General features: G+C 39.3%; 1 protein-coding gene across 1 annotated transcript; it reads right to left on the bottom strand.

Moving 5' to 3' along the window:
- Window positions 1-4,079: 4,079 nt before the first annotated feature.
- med4 (mediator complex subunit 4) lies at window positions 4,080-16,668 on the bottom strand. Its single transcript, XM_017480163.2, has 7 exons — window positions 16,537-16,668; window positions 16,023-16,089; window positions 13,803-13,973; window positions 9,837-9,894; window positions 8,267-8,353; window positions 7,843-7,974; window positions 4,080-5,291 (listed from the first exon to the last, which is right to left on the bottom strand). Exons 1-7 carry the CDS (start codon window positions 16,602-16,604, stop codon window positions 5,116-5,118), a joined length of 759 nt encoding a protein of 252 aa, XP_017335652.1. The 5' UTR covers window positions 16,605-16,668; the 3' UTR covers window positions 4,080-5,115.
- Window positions 16,669-16,912: the final 244 nt, after the last annotated feature.

Below are 16,912 nucleotides of genomic sequence, written 5' to 3'. Positions count from 1 at the left end.
GAAACAGTACTCAAAACAGGAAGTAAGCGCAGGAGTAAAGTCTTTATTTACACTTAAGGCAGGAAACACTCGTTTAACTAAGGCATGAACACTCGTTTAACTAAGGCATGGACACTCGTTTAGCAAAGGCAGGGACACTCGTTTAGCAAAGGCATGGACACTTGTTTAACTAGAGCATGAACACTCGTTTAACTAGAGCATGAACACTCATTTAACTATGGCAGGAACACTCATTTAGCTATGGCAGGAACACTCACTTAGCTATGGCAGGAACACTCATTTAGCTAGAGCAGGAACACTCATTTAACTATTGCATGAACACTCATTTAACTATGGCATGAACACCCATTTAATTATGGTATGAACACTCTTCTAACTATGGCATGAACACTCTTCTAACTATGGCATGGACTCTCTTCTAACTAGAGCATGAAACTAGAACAGGAAACTAGACAGAGCATGGACACATTACCACCTGGCACCATTTATACATTCCATCTTTCCTTTAATCCATCATTACGCTATTATTCTCTAATACCGCCTGACGTGCATGGCAATACGAGGAGTTTAAATAACCAGTCACAATTACCTTAATGGCTGACAGCTGGCAACACTTCACAACACACCCTCGCACCTCCGCCAAATAACTGAACCGGGCGGGGACAGAACAGGAACTAAAACAAGTGCACATGTCCATTGTAAACAAGGTCTTAGCGTCCATGCGCACTTCAAGCATGTGCACGCGCTCTCCAGCTGCTCGTGCACGTCATTGCCGCAGCGCCCTCTGCTGGCGAGATCGTGACAGCACCAAAACTGAGTCCCTTTCTTGAAAACTCAGAGTAACACTGCGTCTGTCAAATCGTTGCTTCATTTGCTTTTGTTTTCCTGTCAAATTCGTCATTGCCATTCCACACACTTTATGCAAGTGTTCATGTATTCTACTCACATATTCAAGACACCAGTGCAGAAGTTTCATTCAATAATTGTTCCCGTAACAGTCTTAAGGGTCCCCGTACTGTGTGACCAAAAACTAATTCTAAAACTAAACCCCAGTGATTCCTGTACTGTCTCACGAGCAGCAAACATTAATATCGGCAAACCATCATTCCAGTCTTTGCCAGTTTCCACACGGAATACACGTAGCATAGATTTGAGTGTCTGATGGAAACGTTCTAGCGTGCATTGTGACTCAGGATGATAAGCGCTTGATAATTGGTGTTTAATTGCTAACTCACGCAGAACTTGCGAGAACAGTGTGTATGTGAAATTGGAACCTTGATCCATTTGAATAATTCTTAGCCCAAAAGTAGAAAAGAATTTTTTATAAAAAGAATTTTATCAGCTCTTTCACTATACCTTTAGCTTTAATGCTTCTCATCAGTATAGCCTCTGGGTATCGTGTAGCAGCACACATTATGGTAAGTATATACTGGTGACCCGACTTAGACTTTAGCAATGGTCCAATGCAATCAATGATACGTTCAAATGTTTCACTCATGACTGGGATGGGATGTAATGGAGCAGGAGGTATGGTTTGGCTTACCAGTCAGTTGGCAGAAATGGCATGTCCGACAATAGGTAGCAACATCTGACTTTAGACCAGGCCAGAAGAAATACATCAAAACTCTATCATAAGTTTTCCTGATCCCCAAATGGCCAGAAAGAACATGGTCATGAGCAAGACTTAGTATGAGGAGGCGGTAACCTGTGGGAACAACAAATTGGCACACACTATTGCCATTCTCCCACTTACGCATCAAAACATCGTTCTCCCAAAAGTAAGTGACTTTATCATTAAGGTTGTTTATATTGTTTGTAGTTGCAGCAATGCACATACTCAATGAAGGATCAGCTTTCTGTGCAGCACATAACTGTGAATGCCCAATTTTTAACTGAACATTATCCATCTCCGGTATTGTAACTTGACACGAAGAAGCATTTGTTTCCACACACAATTTTCCAGTCATACCTTTAGCATCAGAAGACTGTAGGAAAGTATCAGCAAGATCCACATCATGAAATTTGCATGCTTGAGCTCGCATCACCACACAGGTAGGAAATACTGAGTGAAATTGAACAGACACATTAGCTTTCTCATCAGTAATATGGTTACTTACAACAATTGGTTGGGGAAAAACTTTACCACCAGCTAAGTCATATCCCAATATAACTTCAACCCCTTCCACAGGAAGTTGAGAACAAAGCCCAACCGTAATATCTCCTGTTATCAGGTGTGTTTTGAGGTAAATTTTGTATAGAGGTACTTTTATAGACCCTACCCCTATCCCTCACAAAAGTACGTCAGAGCCTGTGTACGAGTCAGAAGGTAATTGTAGTACATTACAGAGCACGAGAGACTGGGCAGCTCCTGTGTCTCGTAATACCGTTACTGGCAAATATTCCCCATCACTACTGCTTGATACCCACCCCTGTAGCATAAATGGTTTATACACCAAGTTCTCAGAGGAAAGCATCAATTCATTTGCAACTGTTTGCACAAAACCCACACTTTTAGGCTTAACTGAACTGTTTTTCTTCTTCTAGACTTCACAATCAGCAATAAGGTGACCTGCTTCAAGACAGTAAAAACACACTACCATTTACTGAGTGGTTTTGAGCAGCCCTAGGACTCCCATAGTCATTTCCCCATCCAGACTTGACAGCAGCAGTCCATCTGCCTGTCAACCCCATGGACAGTAGACTTATCACTTCTCATCACTGGATAAAAAACAGTCCTATGTGTTAATATAAATTTGTCTGCTAGTCCAGCGGCTGCAGAAAGAGACATCACTTTTTGCTCATTTAAATGAATGACTAGATTTCTGGAACACAGTTCTATGGCCTAACGGATTGTGCATTGGACTTCTAATCTAAGGGTCAGAGCTATTCAAAGGTTGTGGGCTTAAGTCCCACCAGAGTCATTTGCTTTCACATGGGTGTTGCTTGCAAGCTTTTTCTGTACCATAGAGGGTATCTGAGAAGAATTCCATACCGTCTAGTGTGTGGATTTTAGAAAGGTAATATCATCTGAAATATATCACTAGCTGTTTTTTTTTTATTATTATCATTTTTTAAATTTTTATTTTTTACTAACCAGAAGTATAAGCTGCTTCCTAGTCAACGGCGCATGACGTCATACGCATACTAGCAGACACCCAGGGTCACCCAGAGACAATGACTTTCTTCAGTTTACTGTTTATGTCAACGTTACCTTATATTCCCAACATGACCTCAGTCTCCATCAGACGGAGGAGCAATCGTCAAGTGACTGCATAAGAAAATCCTCTAAGGCAGGGGGGCATTTTATATTAAACACCGCGGAGATCAAACAGTGATGCACGAACACAAACTTACGTTTATATCCAAAATGCTCCACTGTGTGCAAAGGGTTGGGGAAACTGGTGCAAGTTGCTTAAAAGGTTTAGTTTAATTCAAGTTTACTGTCATTATATGCTGTATTTGCGCGCTTTCAGTGTAAATTCTGTGGTTTATTATAACGGAAGTGATGTGTTAGTAACGAGGCCGCGTTGCTGATCACGTGCTGTGTAGACGCGCTGATACAGAGTGGGAGCGTAAGATCTGTAATGTCTAATTAAAACACGATGATCAGAAGTAAACAGAAGTAAAATAATATTCCTAAAGACAGTGAGTAACAGAAACCACAAGGTGCAGTGAATGTGAGTTTTTATTATTAATTTAGGACTGTTGTTTATCTTTAAAAAAAGAATTTATAAATACATATATACAATATAAACTAAAATAAATGAATAAAATAAATTGATATATATATATCAATTTATTTTATTCATTTATTTTAGTTTATATTGTATATACGTATTTATAAATTCTTTTTTTATGGATGCACAAAAAGCACCGAATTAAACTACAGTCCTACATTAATAATATATATTCTGGTGTGTGTCTGTGTGTATTGGGTTCTTTTTGTTTTGGACAAACAGTTGTGTAATGTTTTAAGTTTTAAGACAAAGATTTGTAAGAAAGATTTCTCTTTACACCAGCGTTGGGGGATGAGGATTTCTTGAGATACACTTACAAAATAATAGACAAGTAAACAGACATGGGGCAGTGAAAAGATGTAATTTCGTGTTCATAGTTATTATTCCAAGAATGCATAAAAAAAGAAAAATAGGTGTCAGTGCTAGTTTGAGGCTGTTATAATGTACATAGTGAAATAGGGGCAACAAATATGCATATATACACAATTTTACATACTACCAGATTACTATTCTACACATATTGGCATAGGTTATTGTTACAGCACTTTATATACTGAATGTGATGTTTACGTAGCATTTTTTTTCTTGTGCCATTCTGGAACACATTGTGAATATGTACACTCTTGACCAAATCTATTCACTGGCTGTAGTACCTTTTGTTCACATACATGTGCAAGCCCAAACCTCAAAAGTCAAGGAATTTAAATCCTAGTAATTATTCCTGGGTCAACTTCGACTGTTTAAAGAACCCCACCCATACCCCACACACCATATTGCACACAAGTGCACTTATGTGAGGAGCACCCACTCCCTTTATTCCTGCTCCAAATACAAAAGAGACAAATATTTTACCAAACAAACTGTATTTACAAGATATGAAACTCAAACATTTTTACAGCTCTATTTACACAACTGCTGAGTTACATTAATTGTTTGCAGCATTTCTACATGAGCTTACAGTATGCTGAGTGACAAGTCCATCAAACTAAGCCAAACTTCACACCCATCTGTTCAAGCCAATAGGATTCAGACAAGAGAATGAAATGTTTTCATAAACGTACCAAAATATTCTTGAATTCCTAGAAGCTCTTGCTCTCCAATGGTAAACAGGTGAGAAAAACAGGCTAAACCTGATACGTGTAAAACAAGCTGCAAATTACACTTTAATTGTTTAAGCTTAGTATCATGAGATATTTTCAGCTGGCTGAGGTAAGGTACGTTTTAACAATACAGAAGGAATGAAGTTAATTATAACCTTAAAAAATGTTTAAGTTTAGAAAGCAGTCCTATTGGAAAATTTTGTATCAAGATATCTTGCACACAATCCTTTTTGGAGAATTTTATATTTATATTGCCTCTCTCAGTCAGTCACACATTCTCAGTCAGAATCACTGCTGCTGCTGGATGAGTCGGTGCTCATGGCCTCCACATCATCCTCATTCTCCTTATTGTGCCCTGGCAACTCCAATCCAAGGTCGTTACCATGGTGAGGTGGTGGAGGCATTGCCATGGCAACATCTGCAGACTGCCATGGGTACTGAGGGGCCAGCACATCTTAGGAGGGAGAAGGAGGAGGCATGAATATATATTCATGTTAACCATCATCATCAACATAAAGCTCAGACAAGAGACAGTTCAGCAAGTGGGGAATGTAACTAAAGTACAGTGGGGGAAATAAGTATTGAACATGTCAACATTTTTTTCAGTAAATATATTTCCAATTACACTATTCACATTAAAACTTTCAGCAGACATTAGTATTAACTCAAGAAATCTGGAAATATAAAGAATTCATAACATTAAAGTCCATAAATAAAGTTACATGTAATAAAGTGGAATGACACAAGAAAGACTCCAAAGACTGGTGATTCTTCTGGTACACAACCTTCTAGTCCTGTGGCTGTTAATGAAACTTTTAAAACTTTCCATACATCCCTATACAAATCAGAATCTCCAACTGGATACTAGAGCAATTACTGATTTCTTACAGAATCTCAAGGCAATCATATCTTAGCCCTAATAAATGTATAGAAGAAATCATAAGTGCAGTTAAAGCAATGAAGGTCAATAAAACTCCTGGTCTGGATGTTTTTTAGCTGAGGTTTTAAAGAAGTTCCAGAACAAACTGGTACCACTACTTCAATCTGTGTACAACGTGGCTCTTTTGCCAGAGACTAACACAAGCTTTGATAATCTTGCAAGGACCCCACATTATGCAGTTCATACAGAATTTTCTTTGTAGAATGTGGATGTGAAGACATTAGCCAAAACATTGGCAACCAGTCTTGAAAAAGTACTTCCTACTATTATAGCCAAGGAACAAACAAGTTTTATTAAGGGGGCAGCATATGTTTTTCAATGTCTTTGCACTTAATTTACTACAGACACACTACAGTTACTCAGGAGGTTGGGATCTTGCTCGATGCCACAAAGGCTTTTGACCAGGTACAGTATAATTATAATTTTTCAATATTTAAAGTTTGTGCTTGGGAATGTTTTCTATATGCTTCTCTCCAGGGCCTGCATTCATATCAATGGTGTGAATGCCCAGTAAGTTTAAGTTGGAACATGGCACTCAACAGATACCTGCTTTGTCCCTTGCTATTTGCCTCAGCCATTGAGCCTCTATCAATCACACTGAGAGCATCTTCTTTCCTGCAATTCAAATGATAGTTTTACTAATACATGTATCCAATTTAATCCTTTTTTTTTTTTTAACCAAAATTCCTTTTCCAGTTTCAGTGCCTTCCCCTGTCTTTTATAAACTGTTGACCAAGTTATTATCCCCTTTTGATGTAATGGGAAAGTGCCCCAGGTAGGAAAGATATTGCTTAGAGGGTTTGCATTACCTGACTTCTAGTTATTTTATTGGTAAGCCCATGTTCAAAAAGGTACATACTGACTTGGCTCTTTGGCTCCATGGTGTAGACTGGAGGCCCAATCATGTACTCCGTCTTCAATAATAGCTTTACTTCTTCCTTGAATTTTAGTCCCATCTGATTTTACAAATAACCCAGTACTTTTGTCCACTCTTAGGATTTACTCATGCTTCTACATCAACAACACCATTAATTTGTGAATAATTTGTTCCCCAGTTGTTTATAGATCACACATCAAAGCAGTGGTCTGAGAAAGGTATAAAATGTTTTCAAGATCGTTACAAGGACAGCATATTTCATAATTATACAGAGCTATCTACAAAATTTGATCTGCCAGCATCCCATGTTTCATCTCAAGCACTGCACTACTTCTATTTTTCTACTCTACCCCTCAAGCCACCAAGAGATCTTCTTAACCCTTACCATTACTAATCTTTATGATTTACAATCAGCTCATGTCTTTGTTCTATTAAGAATATTAAAACAGCCTGGGAGAATGAGTTGGATGTAGGTTTTACAGACCAATAGTGGGATGGTGCTATTGATAGTATTCATACAAGCACAATGAGTGCTAAGCTCAGACACATATTTAAAATACTACAAAGTTCATGATTCGAAAGCACAATTGTCTGAAATTTATCTGAATATATGATCAATGTAACAATGGCATGTGTTCCCATGCACTTTGAGCCATATGTTCTTCACATGTCCAGCCTTGTATTGGCTCAATTACTTTACCATCATTGTACTAAAACTTAGATGGCATTAGCTAGATGTCAAATTTTATTTAATTGGAAATCTAACAAACCCCCAGCTATCGCTCAGTGGCTCATGGATACAATGTCTTACCTTAAACTGGAAAAAATACTCACTGAAAAGTAATTCTTTTTTCCTTCCTTTCTCTCTTTTTGCTTTTGGGACATAGGTGGGATCTGGTGCTAACACACTTAAACGGGGGAATAGTGGGAAATAATAGGGTATTACTTATACTTTTGTTAACTTGGGTTTGATGAAACTATAAATGCGTGCCACGTATGTTACATCACCATCTTCCTCAATACAAAACACTGAAACATACTAAAAAAAGATGCTTTTTTTAGTAGGGGAAAAAAAAGGGAACTGGAATCCCTTATGTGAGTAATATGTTAACCTAACAATTCTAAAAGGCCTATCAGATCTACAAATTGCTGCATCTAGAATACAAAACTACACAAGAGCACACATACCTGGTAATCTCCCAGCAGCCAGTGCATCTCCAGGCAGGTGTCCATTCACTCCGTTAGTCGGCAGGTTACACATATGACCTAGCATTCCACTACGCATCTCAAGGTCAGTAGGATACGGCCTTCGTGGGTCACCTGACATACACACAGATAGAGAGAGAGAGCGCGATAGCGCATTAAAAAAGCATTCGCCCGAATCAGCCAGTGTGGATAATCTGTCCAAAAGAAGCTCTCCAAACGACCACAATGAGTTTATGCATTTTTCAGTTGTTACTGGAAGAAATAAATGTGGTTCAAAAACAACCTAACAAATAAAATTAAACAAATTATTTATAAATGAAACAATTGTTTGTTTTTATAAGAATGAGACATTGGAAGGTACAGACAAAAAAAAAGGAAGACAGGAAAAAAGTGGGAGAGAATGTACCTGGTACCCAGTTCAGAGGAGCACACACTGCATTACTGGCACTTATCCTGTGTGCGTACTTTATAATTTCCTCTGAAGAGATGCTGCCTGGTAAAGAGAAACATTACATGTACAATGAATTCCACTGGCACTGAGTACTAGGTAGCAAAACAAAATGCTTCTCAAATCTCAAAGAAGTAACTAGATAATGCTGCACAAATTTTTAAATATGTTAATAGTCATTGGGGCATTAATTTTAGAAAAATATTTCATCATGATACTAAAAATGTACATTAGATGACTGGCTAGTGGTCAAATATCCTACAAGCTTTGTTTTGCTGTAGACATTTAATTTGACGTGATGACATCACTGGTTGCAAACAGACTCTATAATGATTAACTATTAATAAATATTGAAGCAAATATATTATACACAGTCAAACTGAACCAAAAAGCAACACTCCAAATAACTCCTTTCCGTGGCCATGTTTTAAATCCACATCTGAAGTATCCCACTCGGTGCAGGCTGTAGACTCGGGCCCTGTTTACACTAGTGCGTTTTCATTTTAAAACAGCGTTTTAAAATGAAAACCATCCTCGTCCACACTAGTGTTTCCGCTATGTTTCAGAAACGATCTCAGTCCACACTACACGACCGAACACGCATGTCACATGACCATTCATGCACAATGGGCATGCGCATACAAGTGTAAACAGGAAGTTGGTTGCTTGTACAAACTGGCGTTCCATGTAGGGCTTGCGCCACTTGAAATGAGATTTGTTGCAGATTGCTCTAATCATAGCTCACCTCTTGCACATGTAGGCAGCTGCAGTATTATAAAATGCAGAACTGAACTGCACAATGGCTGCTAAGAATGACAACAAAGCCAGCTAAGCTTGTGTTTCAGTCTCCATGTTGTTGAGTATACGATCAAGATAGCGCAAGTCATATGGTAGGGGCTTGACAAATCAGGGAAAGAAACACAATCATTCAGAAGACTCAACGAGGGGGCAAATGAGGGCAGCCACGCCTTCGTTTTGGTCCATTTACACTGAAAGGGTCGAAACGCCGGAGTAGTGTAGATGTAACTGCAGCAAAAGTTGTGCGTTTTAAAATGAAAACGCACTAGTATAAACAGGACCTCAGGTGTCAAAAACAAACACCACAAGGCGTCAGTTTTTATTTTGCCTCGAGGCCCCTCTCGCACTGTAAATTGACAGCAGACCCTTCTCAGCCACTCCCACAACGTACTATCACTGCGGATTTTTGGCGATAACCGAACAGAAATCAGTTATCGGTGCCGATTAATTGGCACGACCAATCAATAGATCGTTCGACCTCTACTATAAAGTTTGCCTAAATCTGGGGTGTCCAAGCTGCACCCACACCAGCCATTTCCAGATAAGATTGGACACCCCTGGTCTAAATCTTTGGTATGAGAGATGCAGTTGTTGAGTGTTGTAGAAGTCAACACTGGAACCAGAGAAGGCTACTGTGATATAATTTAAAGTTACAACAATAACAGTCAGTGTACTACGATTGGAGTGATAAAGCTTGGAGTGCCCTGGCCAGAAAACAAGAGTCAAATACCTTTTCTGGCCTTCTCGATGGATTTGAGTTTCTCTTTGGCCTGGTACACAGCAGTGGCCTGTAGATAGGAAAAAAAAAAAGAGAGTGAGACAGAAAAAGAGAGAGGATTCAGGGTGAATCTACCATTTAATGGAACAGGCAGCTCTGCTGGCCAAACTCATATGCCATCCTGCTTGGAGGAAGAAAAGAAAAATAGATTTTTCATCAATTGATGTTTGTGTGAAGACAGCTAGGGAGATATTACAAAAGAGAGGCACATATTAGCCTAGAAACGGACAGGAAAAATTAAATGGTTACCCAAGCGGCTTTAAAGGCTACACAACTGGAAGCCTTTTTTTGAAGATTTTTTAAACACTTGTAGGGCTGCGACTAATGATTATTTTCATAATCGATTAGTTGGCCAATTATTTTTTCGATTAATCGGATGGGGGGCTTTCCGTACCATTTTTTCGTTTATTTAAAATAAAATTAAACTACAGTCCTAAATTAATAATAAAAACTTTCACTGCACCTTGTGGTTTCTGTTATTCACCGCCTTTAGACATATTATTGTGGATATAAACATAAGTTTGTGCTCGTGCATCACTGTCATGTGTCCGTGCTACACAATCTCTGCTTTATACAGTTTGTTCTACATGGTGTTTAATATAAAATGCCCCCTGCCTCAGAGGTCGCACACTTTCTTCCTCAGTCACTTGACGATTACGCCGCCATCTGATGGTGAGTGAGGTCATGTTGGGAATAAAAGATAACGTTGACAAAGTCATTGAAGAAAGTCATTGTCGGTGACTCTGGGTATCTGCTAAAGCTAGCAGTGTGACATTATGTGCGTATGACATCGTGCACCATCGACTAGGAAGCGGCTTATACTTCCGGTTATTAAAAAAACCTGCTAGTGTTCCATTTGAGATGATATTACCTTTCTAAAATTCATACATTAGACGGTAGAGTACACAATGCATAGTGCAAAGGTACAGTGCATCCGGAAAGTATTCACAGCGCTTCACTTTTTCCACATTTTGCTATGTTACAACCTTATTCCAAAATGGATTAAATTCATTATTTTCCTCAAAATTCTGCAAACAATACCCCATAATGACGACGTGAAAGAGGTTTGTTTGAAATCTTTGCAAATTTATTAAAAATAAAAAACAAAAAAGCACAAGTATTCACAGCCTTTGACATGACACTCAAAATTGAGCTCAGGTGCATCCTGTTTCCACTGATCATCCTTGAGATGTTTCTACAACTTGACTGGAGTCCACCTGTGGTAAATTCAGTTGATTGTACATGATTTGGAAAAGCACATTTACATAAGTATTCACAGCCTTTGCTCAATACTTTGTTGAAGCACCTTTGGCACCAATTATAGCCTCAAGTCTTTTTGAGTATGATGCTACAAGCTTGGCACATCTATTTTTGGGAAGTTTCTCCCATTCTTCTTTGCAGGACCTCTCAAGCTCTATCAGGTTGGATGGGGAGAGTCAGTGCACAGCCATTTTCAGATCTCTCCAGAGATATTCGATCGGATTCAAGTCTGGGCTCTGGCTGGGCAACTCATGGACATTCACAGAGTTGTCCTGTAGCCACTCCTTTGTTATCTTGGCTGTGTGCTTAGGGTCATTGCCCTGTTGGAAGATGAACCTTCACCCCAGTCTGAAGTCCAGAGCGCTCTGGAACAGGTTTTCATGAAGGATGTCTCTGTACATTGCTGCATTCATCTTTCCCTCGATCCTGACTAGTCTCCCAGTTCCTGCTGTTGAAAAACATCCCCACAGCATGATGCTGCCACCACCATGCTTCACTGTAGGGATGGTATTGGCCAGTTGATGATTGGTGCCTGGCTTCCTCCAGACATGATGCTTGCTATTCAGGCCAAAGAGTTCAATCTTTGTTTCATCATGGGCTGAGAGTCCTTCAGGTGCCTTTTGCAAACTCCAGGTGGGCTGTCATGTGCCTTTTACTGAGGAGTGGTTTCCGCCTGGCCACTCTACCATATAGGCCTGATTGGTGGAGTGCTGCAGAGATGGTTGTTCTTCTGAAAGGTCCTCCTCTCTCCACAGAGACATGCTGGAGCTCTGTCAGAGTGACCATCGGGTTTTTGGTCATCTCCCTGACTAAGGCCCTTCTCCCTGATCGTTCAGTTTGGCCGGGCGGCCAGCTCTAGGAAGAGTCCTGCTGGTTCCAAAGTTCTTCCATTTACAGACGATGGAGGCCACTGTGCTCGTTGGGACCTTCAATGCTGCAGAAATGCTTCTGTATCCTTCCCCAGATCTGTGCCTCGGTACAATCCTGTCTCGGAGGTCTCCAGACAGTTCCTTGGACTTCCTGGTTTGGTTTGTGCTCCGACATGCCTTGTTAACAGTGGGACCTTATATAGACAGGTGTGTGCCTTTCTAATTCATGTCCAATCAACTGAATTTACCACAGGTGGACTCCATTTGAGTTGTAGAAACATCTCAAGGATGATCAGTGGAAACAGGATGCACGTGAGCTCTATTTTGAGTGTCATGGCAAAAGCTGTGAATACTTATATACACGTGCTTTTTTGTTTTTTTATTTTTAATAAATTTGCAAAGATTTCAAACAAACTTCTTTCACGTTGACATTATGGGGTATTGTTTGTAGAATTTTGAGGAAAATAATGAATTTAATCCATTTTGGAATAAGGCTATAACATAACAAAATGTGGAAAAAGTGAAGCGCTGTGAATACTTTCAGGATGCACTGTATAGTAGGTCATTTGGGACACAACTATATTATTTACTCTCCGATGGGTGTTTTCTAAACAGAAGGAACAGTGAGTAAATAAACCCCATGCCGCACACAGACCAACTAATCAGTAATGAGATTCGTTCACAACGATTTTCATAATTGATGATTATCAATTAGTTGTTGCAGCTCTAAACACTTGTTTACAAGCCTTTGCTATGCAGTGAATGTTTCTAGCCATGTGGTATACCTAGTATGCCCAGTTTATCACTGCTACAACAAGCATCTATGGTACACACTCCATCCACTTTAATAGGAACACCTGTATACCTGTTCATCTTGGCTGACAGGAGTGTAATCTGAGGCCATCATGGGTACAGACTCACCCAAACTGGACAGTTTAAGACTGGAATAAGACCAGGTGACACGTACCACTGACCTAAACAGTGTTGCCGACCCTTCATGGCAACAGTATTCCCTACTGACACTGGCCTCTTTCAGGAGGATAATGCCCCCTGCCGCAATGCAAAAATTGTTCAGGAATGGTTGGAGAAACATGACAGAGTTCAAGGTGTTGACTTGGTCTCCAAATTCCCCAAATCTCAATCTGATCAAACATCTGTGGTAGGGATACTTACTGAAACCCAGTATTAAACTGGCCCTGGTACTAAATTATGAAAGACTGTAGTATCGATAAGCTCTGATGCTATCGGTTCTGCTTTCGGTACTGGAGAAATTAAGAAAATATATTTCCTATTTACTATCGCTAAATAAACGTTATCTTGCACATTTTATCTCACCAACCATTTATAATTTGTGATAATATTAAGACATACGTCTGTATTTTCGTTATACACAATCCATTTTATTAGTTTACATTTATAGTTGAAAAAAATATCTGATTCTTTTGCTCTACTTTCAGAGCTGGAGTGGTTAAACATTGTAATCCAACTATGGGATAATGCCGAAGACATATAATCCATCATGACATATGTGCCCTAAACTCCTGCCAGATCAGAACGTGACACATCTGTGTCACATAAGTGCACAGTTTCCATGTAATCCTATGGGAATTGGTCAGAAGAAAATCTTTGAAAAAACATTTGACTGCCCATATTACGATGTTATAATGTATCTAAAAAAATAAAATAAAAAAGACCTCTATAAGATTAGTATGACAGAAATCTGTTGTAGTGACATCAATAATCTGACATATTGTATTGTTTCACTTCTAGTTTACATAAACAAGCTCACCAGGATGTGCTCCGCCTCCTTAAGCTGCTTCTGCAGCAGCTGGATATCACCGTCCCTCTTCTCTACTTCTTTCTCCAGCTTCTGCATCTCCTCGTGGGTCCTGCCCTGCCTCAAGGCTGTCCGCATCAGCTCCTGGAACTCTTTGTCCCTCTGCACCAGCAGCTCCAGCACCTGCTCACATAAAGGAGTTCAACAACATGATATTGTGTTGGGCTTGATTTATATTTCTGCGTGTCCCTAAGCACGTGTGTGTTAGATGTTCACACAGGTGTCTGCCAAATGTGTGTACTAGGGGTCAGTGTGGAATGAGAGGTTAAAAAGTCTGGTGTTTCACTTCAGCAGAAAAGAAAACGATGATTTATTTTGTAATGAAATTCTGACTTGACTTTTCCTACATTAGCCATGATGATGTTTGACTACTGCTGATACTAGTGCCAGTGGGATATACGTTTTTCCTTCACCTCTAACTAAAAAAAGCGATGCAGTGGCACTTTAGTAATTAAAATACATTTCTGTCCTGCTTTGTCTCCTCCTCATTTGTACACTCTTCTCAAACAGATCACCTTCCAAAAATTCCACTTTCATGCTAATACCACCATCAATGCCATCACACTCGTCATCTCATAAAGCACCAACTACCCAAGCCGAGTCTCTGCTCAAAACTCACTCTGCATTTGACTACCCTTGGAAATGGGAAATTAGAGCTAACTGTTAACTGCATATTTTCCTCCACTTAACATAGTCTGTTATATATTTAAAAGAGAATATGTCTGCATGTTGATAGATCTAAAGCAAATATTTGTATACACAGTACAACTAATTTAAAGGTTAGAAGTGGTACTTAGTTTACTGTTGATGATGTGAGCGGCCAGGTTAATTTGATGTCACTTGCTGAACTTGAAGGAATTTTCTTATTTTTTTTTCTAGTCAGAGGTACAGAATAGACCCTTTTCACATGACGTCACGCAACTTCCATTCTGACTCAAAGCAGCATATGGTTACTTCCGCCAGCATAGGGGAACACTATGGAGTTTACACAGTCCCTTCCACATCTGCCAGAAATACATCGAGATGATGTACAGCGACTTGTAGACAAATTTTCACTTATGACATGTTCTAAAATTGATAAAGGATACAAATTCTTCATTGAGCAGTACCTGTTTGATTATGAAGGTAAGCATTTTTGTATTGTCCAGCCCAGCTTACGTTTGCAGAGGAGTTAGGAAAACGGTAGCTAAGCAAACACTTTCTCTTCTGCAAATATAAAGTCTTTAAATCCTTATTCTTGATTAATTTATTGCAATACGGACCACAAACTCCTGCTGCAATCGTGATTCCATATTTCTGATCTTAGCTATAGATTGTGTATTGTTAGATAAAAGTCAGTAACGTATTCATGGTTAATGTTGTGCGATTATACATTAATATAAAAAGTAAACACTTCACACTTGTTAGTAAACTTGTGGCAAGACAGGTTGAGAGCGATGCATATTTTTCTTGTTGCTGCTAGCTTACTTTCCAACCCAAGGCAGTTACACATTAAAGAAACGCAAACTGGAAATGACCATTAATATTATGAAAAGAATCAAAATATAAGAAACCATAAATACATAAACATTATTATTCTAAACTTTACCTTTTGTGTTTCATTTTGTTAGTTAGCACATTCCTGCATTTTCCTGAAGTATCCAGCACGTGTAAGGTAAAACGGAAGTATGTATACAATGCTTTGTGGAAAGGTGAGGTTTCCTGACATCATTGTGAAAAGGGACTATTACGAGTTGGAAATTTAGTCCAACACAGCATCTGGCACATTGTGTAGCTGCAATGCATTCTGGGACTTTGAATTCAACATCTGTTGCTTCCACTTGTATTTCTCATTAATGGGTCATTAAACAGCAGTGGAAAATGGTGAATTGAGAAAAGAAGCTTTTGATTTGTTTTGGAGCTAACTGTGGAGAAACCTGACCATTATGTTTGAAATCGATTAATTTTGTTTGTTATTAAACGCCACTGTCTCCGCATCAGCAATGTCACCCTGTGACGTCAGCGCGGCACATAACAGGTATAAACTTTACTGATCCCGAGGGAAACTGCACTTACATAACCGCTAAATTCTCACAGGAATTACGAAAATGCAGCACTAACTGAGAAACTGGCATCACAGACATTTCATTATGGACATGCTTAATGTGTCTGAGGACGGAGGGGGCAGGGTACCTGAGTATCCTCTCCAGGCTGGGGAAGTTTCTGGCTTCGCGACAATGCGAGCATCTCTACCAGTTCTCTGAGGACACAAAACAACAGCGCACATCATCTTACAGCCGGAGAAACAAAAACAATCTCAACGTGAAAAAAGAATTAAACTAGCCAGCTAATATTCTGACTTAATTGATACATATTGTAATTACGATGCAGTATTTTTAATGTGAATAAAGGTTGTAGGAGTAGTGCTAGTATTATATCAGGCTCCTCCCAGCCCGCCGACAAACTGCGCTCTGATTGGCTTGTCATTTCAGACTGGCCAATCAGCGGCGAGGAGTATGAACTACTAGCCAATCCTGGCCTTTGTCGGAAAACAGGTAAAGCTATTAGCACAGCTAGCCAAATTATATAAACTTTCATTCGTTAGCTGTGGTAAATTGAACTCGCGAACTTAGCGGAAAAGTTAAACACTATAATACTAACAATTATAAAATAAATAAATAAATAAATAATCAACCATGAGGCCAACCTGGATAACACTTCTATATCATTCAGAGCAGACAACAGCTTTTCTTTAGTAGATTTGTCGGCCGCCATGTTCCGTTTCCTTCCTTCTTCTGTAGTGTTTTATGGTGGTTGGCAAAACCCTCTTACGGTGTAGTACCGCCACCTATTGAGATAGACATGTTACACTGTATTATACACTCACCGTCCACTTTAATGGGAACAATTGTACGTCTGCTCATTTATGCAGTTATCCAATCAGCTAAATATGTCGCATCAGCACAATGCATAAAATCATGAGCATACAGAGCAAGACCTTCAGTTAACATCAAAATGGCGGAAAGGGGCCTTCAACCGTGACTTTGAACAGATTAGCTGGTTTGAGTGTTTCAGAAACTGCT

This window comes from Ictalurus punctatus, chromosome 6 (genome assembly GCF_001660625.3).
Source record: "Ictalurus punctatus breed USDA103 chromosome 6, Coco_2.0, whole genome shotgun sequence".
Lineage (NCBI taxonomy): Eukaryota > Metazoa > Chordata > Actinopteri > Siluriformes > Ictaluridae > Ictalurus > Ictalurus punctatus.
The sequence above is the reverse complement of the archived record's forward strand: the minus strand, read 5'-3'. Positions and strand labels throughout refer to the sequence as shown.

Bases quoted from the DNA above. Each gene is read 5' to 3' on its own strand.
- med4 (XM_017480163.2), bottom strand. From the start codon at position 16,604: ATGGCGGCCGACAAATCTACTAAAGAAAAGCTGTTGTCTGCTCTGAAT. The intron at 16,090-16,536 runs GTTGGCCTCATG...TTGTGTCCTCAG, and splicing joins GATATAGAAGTGTTATCCAG to AGAACTGGTAGAGATGCTCG. The intron at 5,292-7,842 runs GTATGTGTGCTC...CTCCCTCCTAAG, and splicing joins GGCTGCTGGGAGATTACCAG to ATGTGCTGGCCCCTCAGTAC.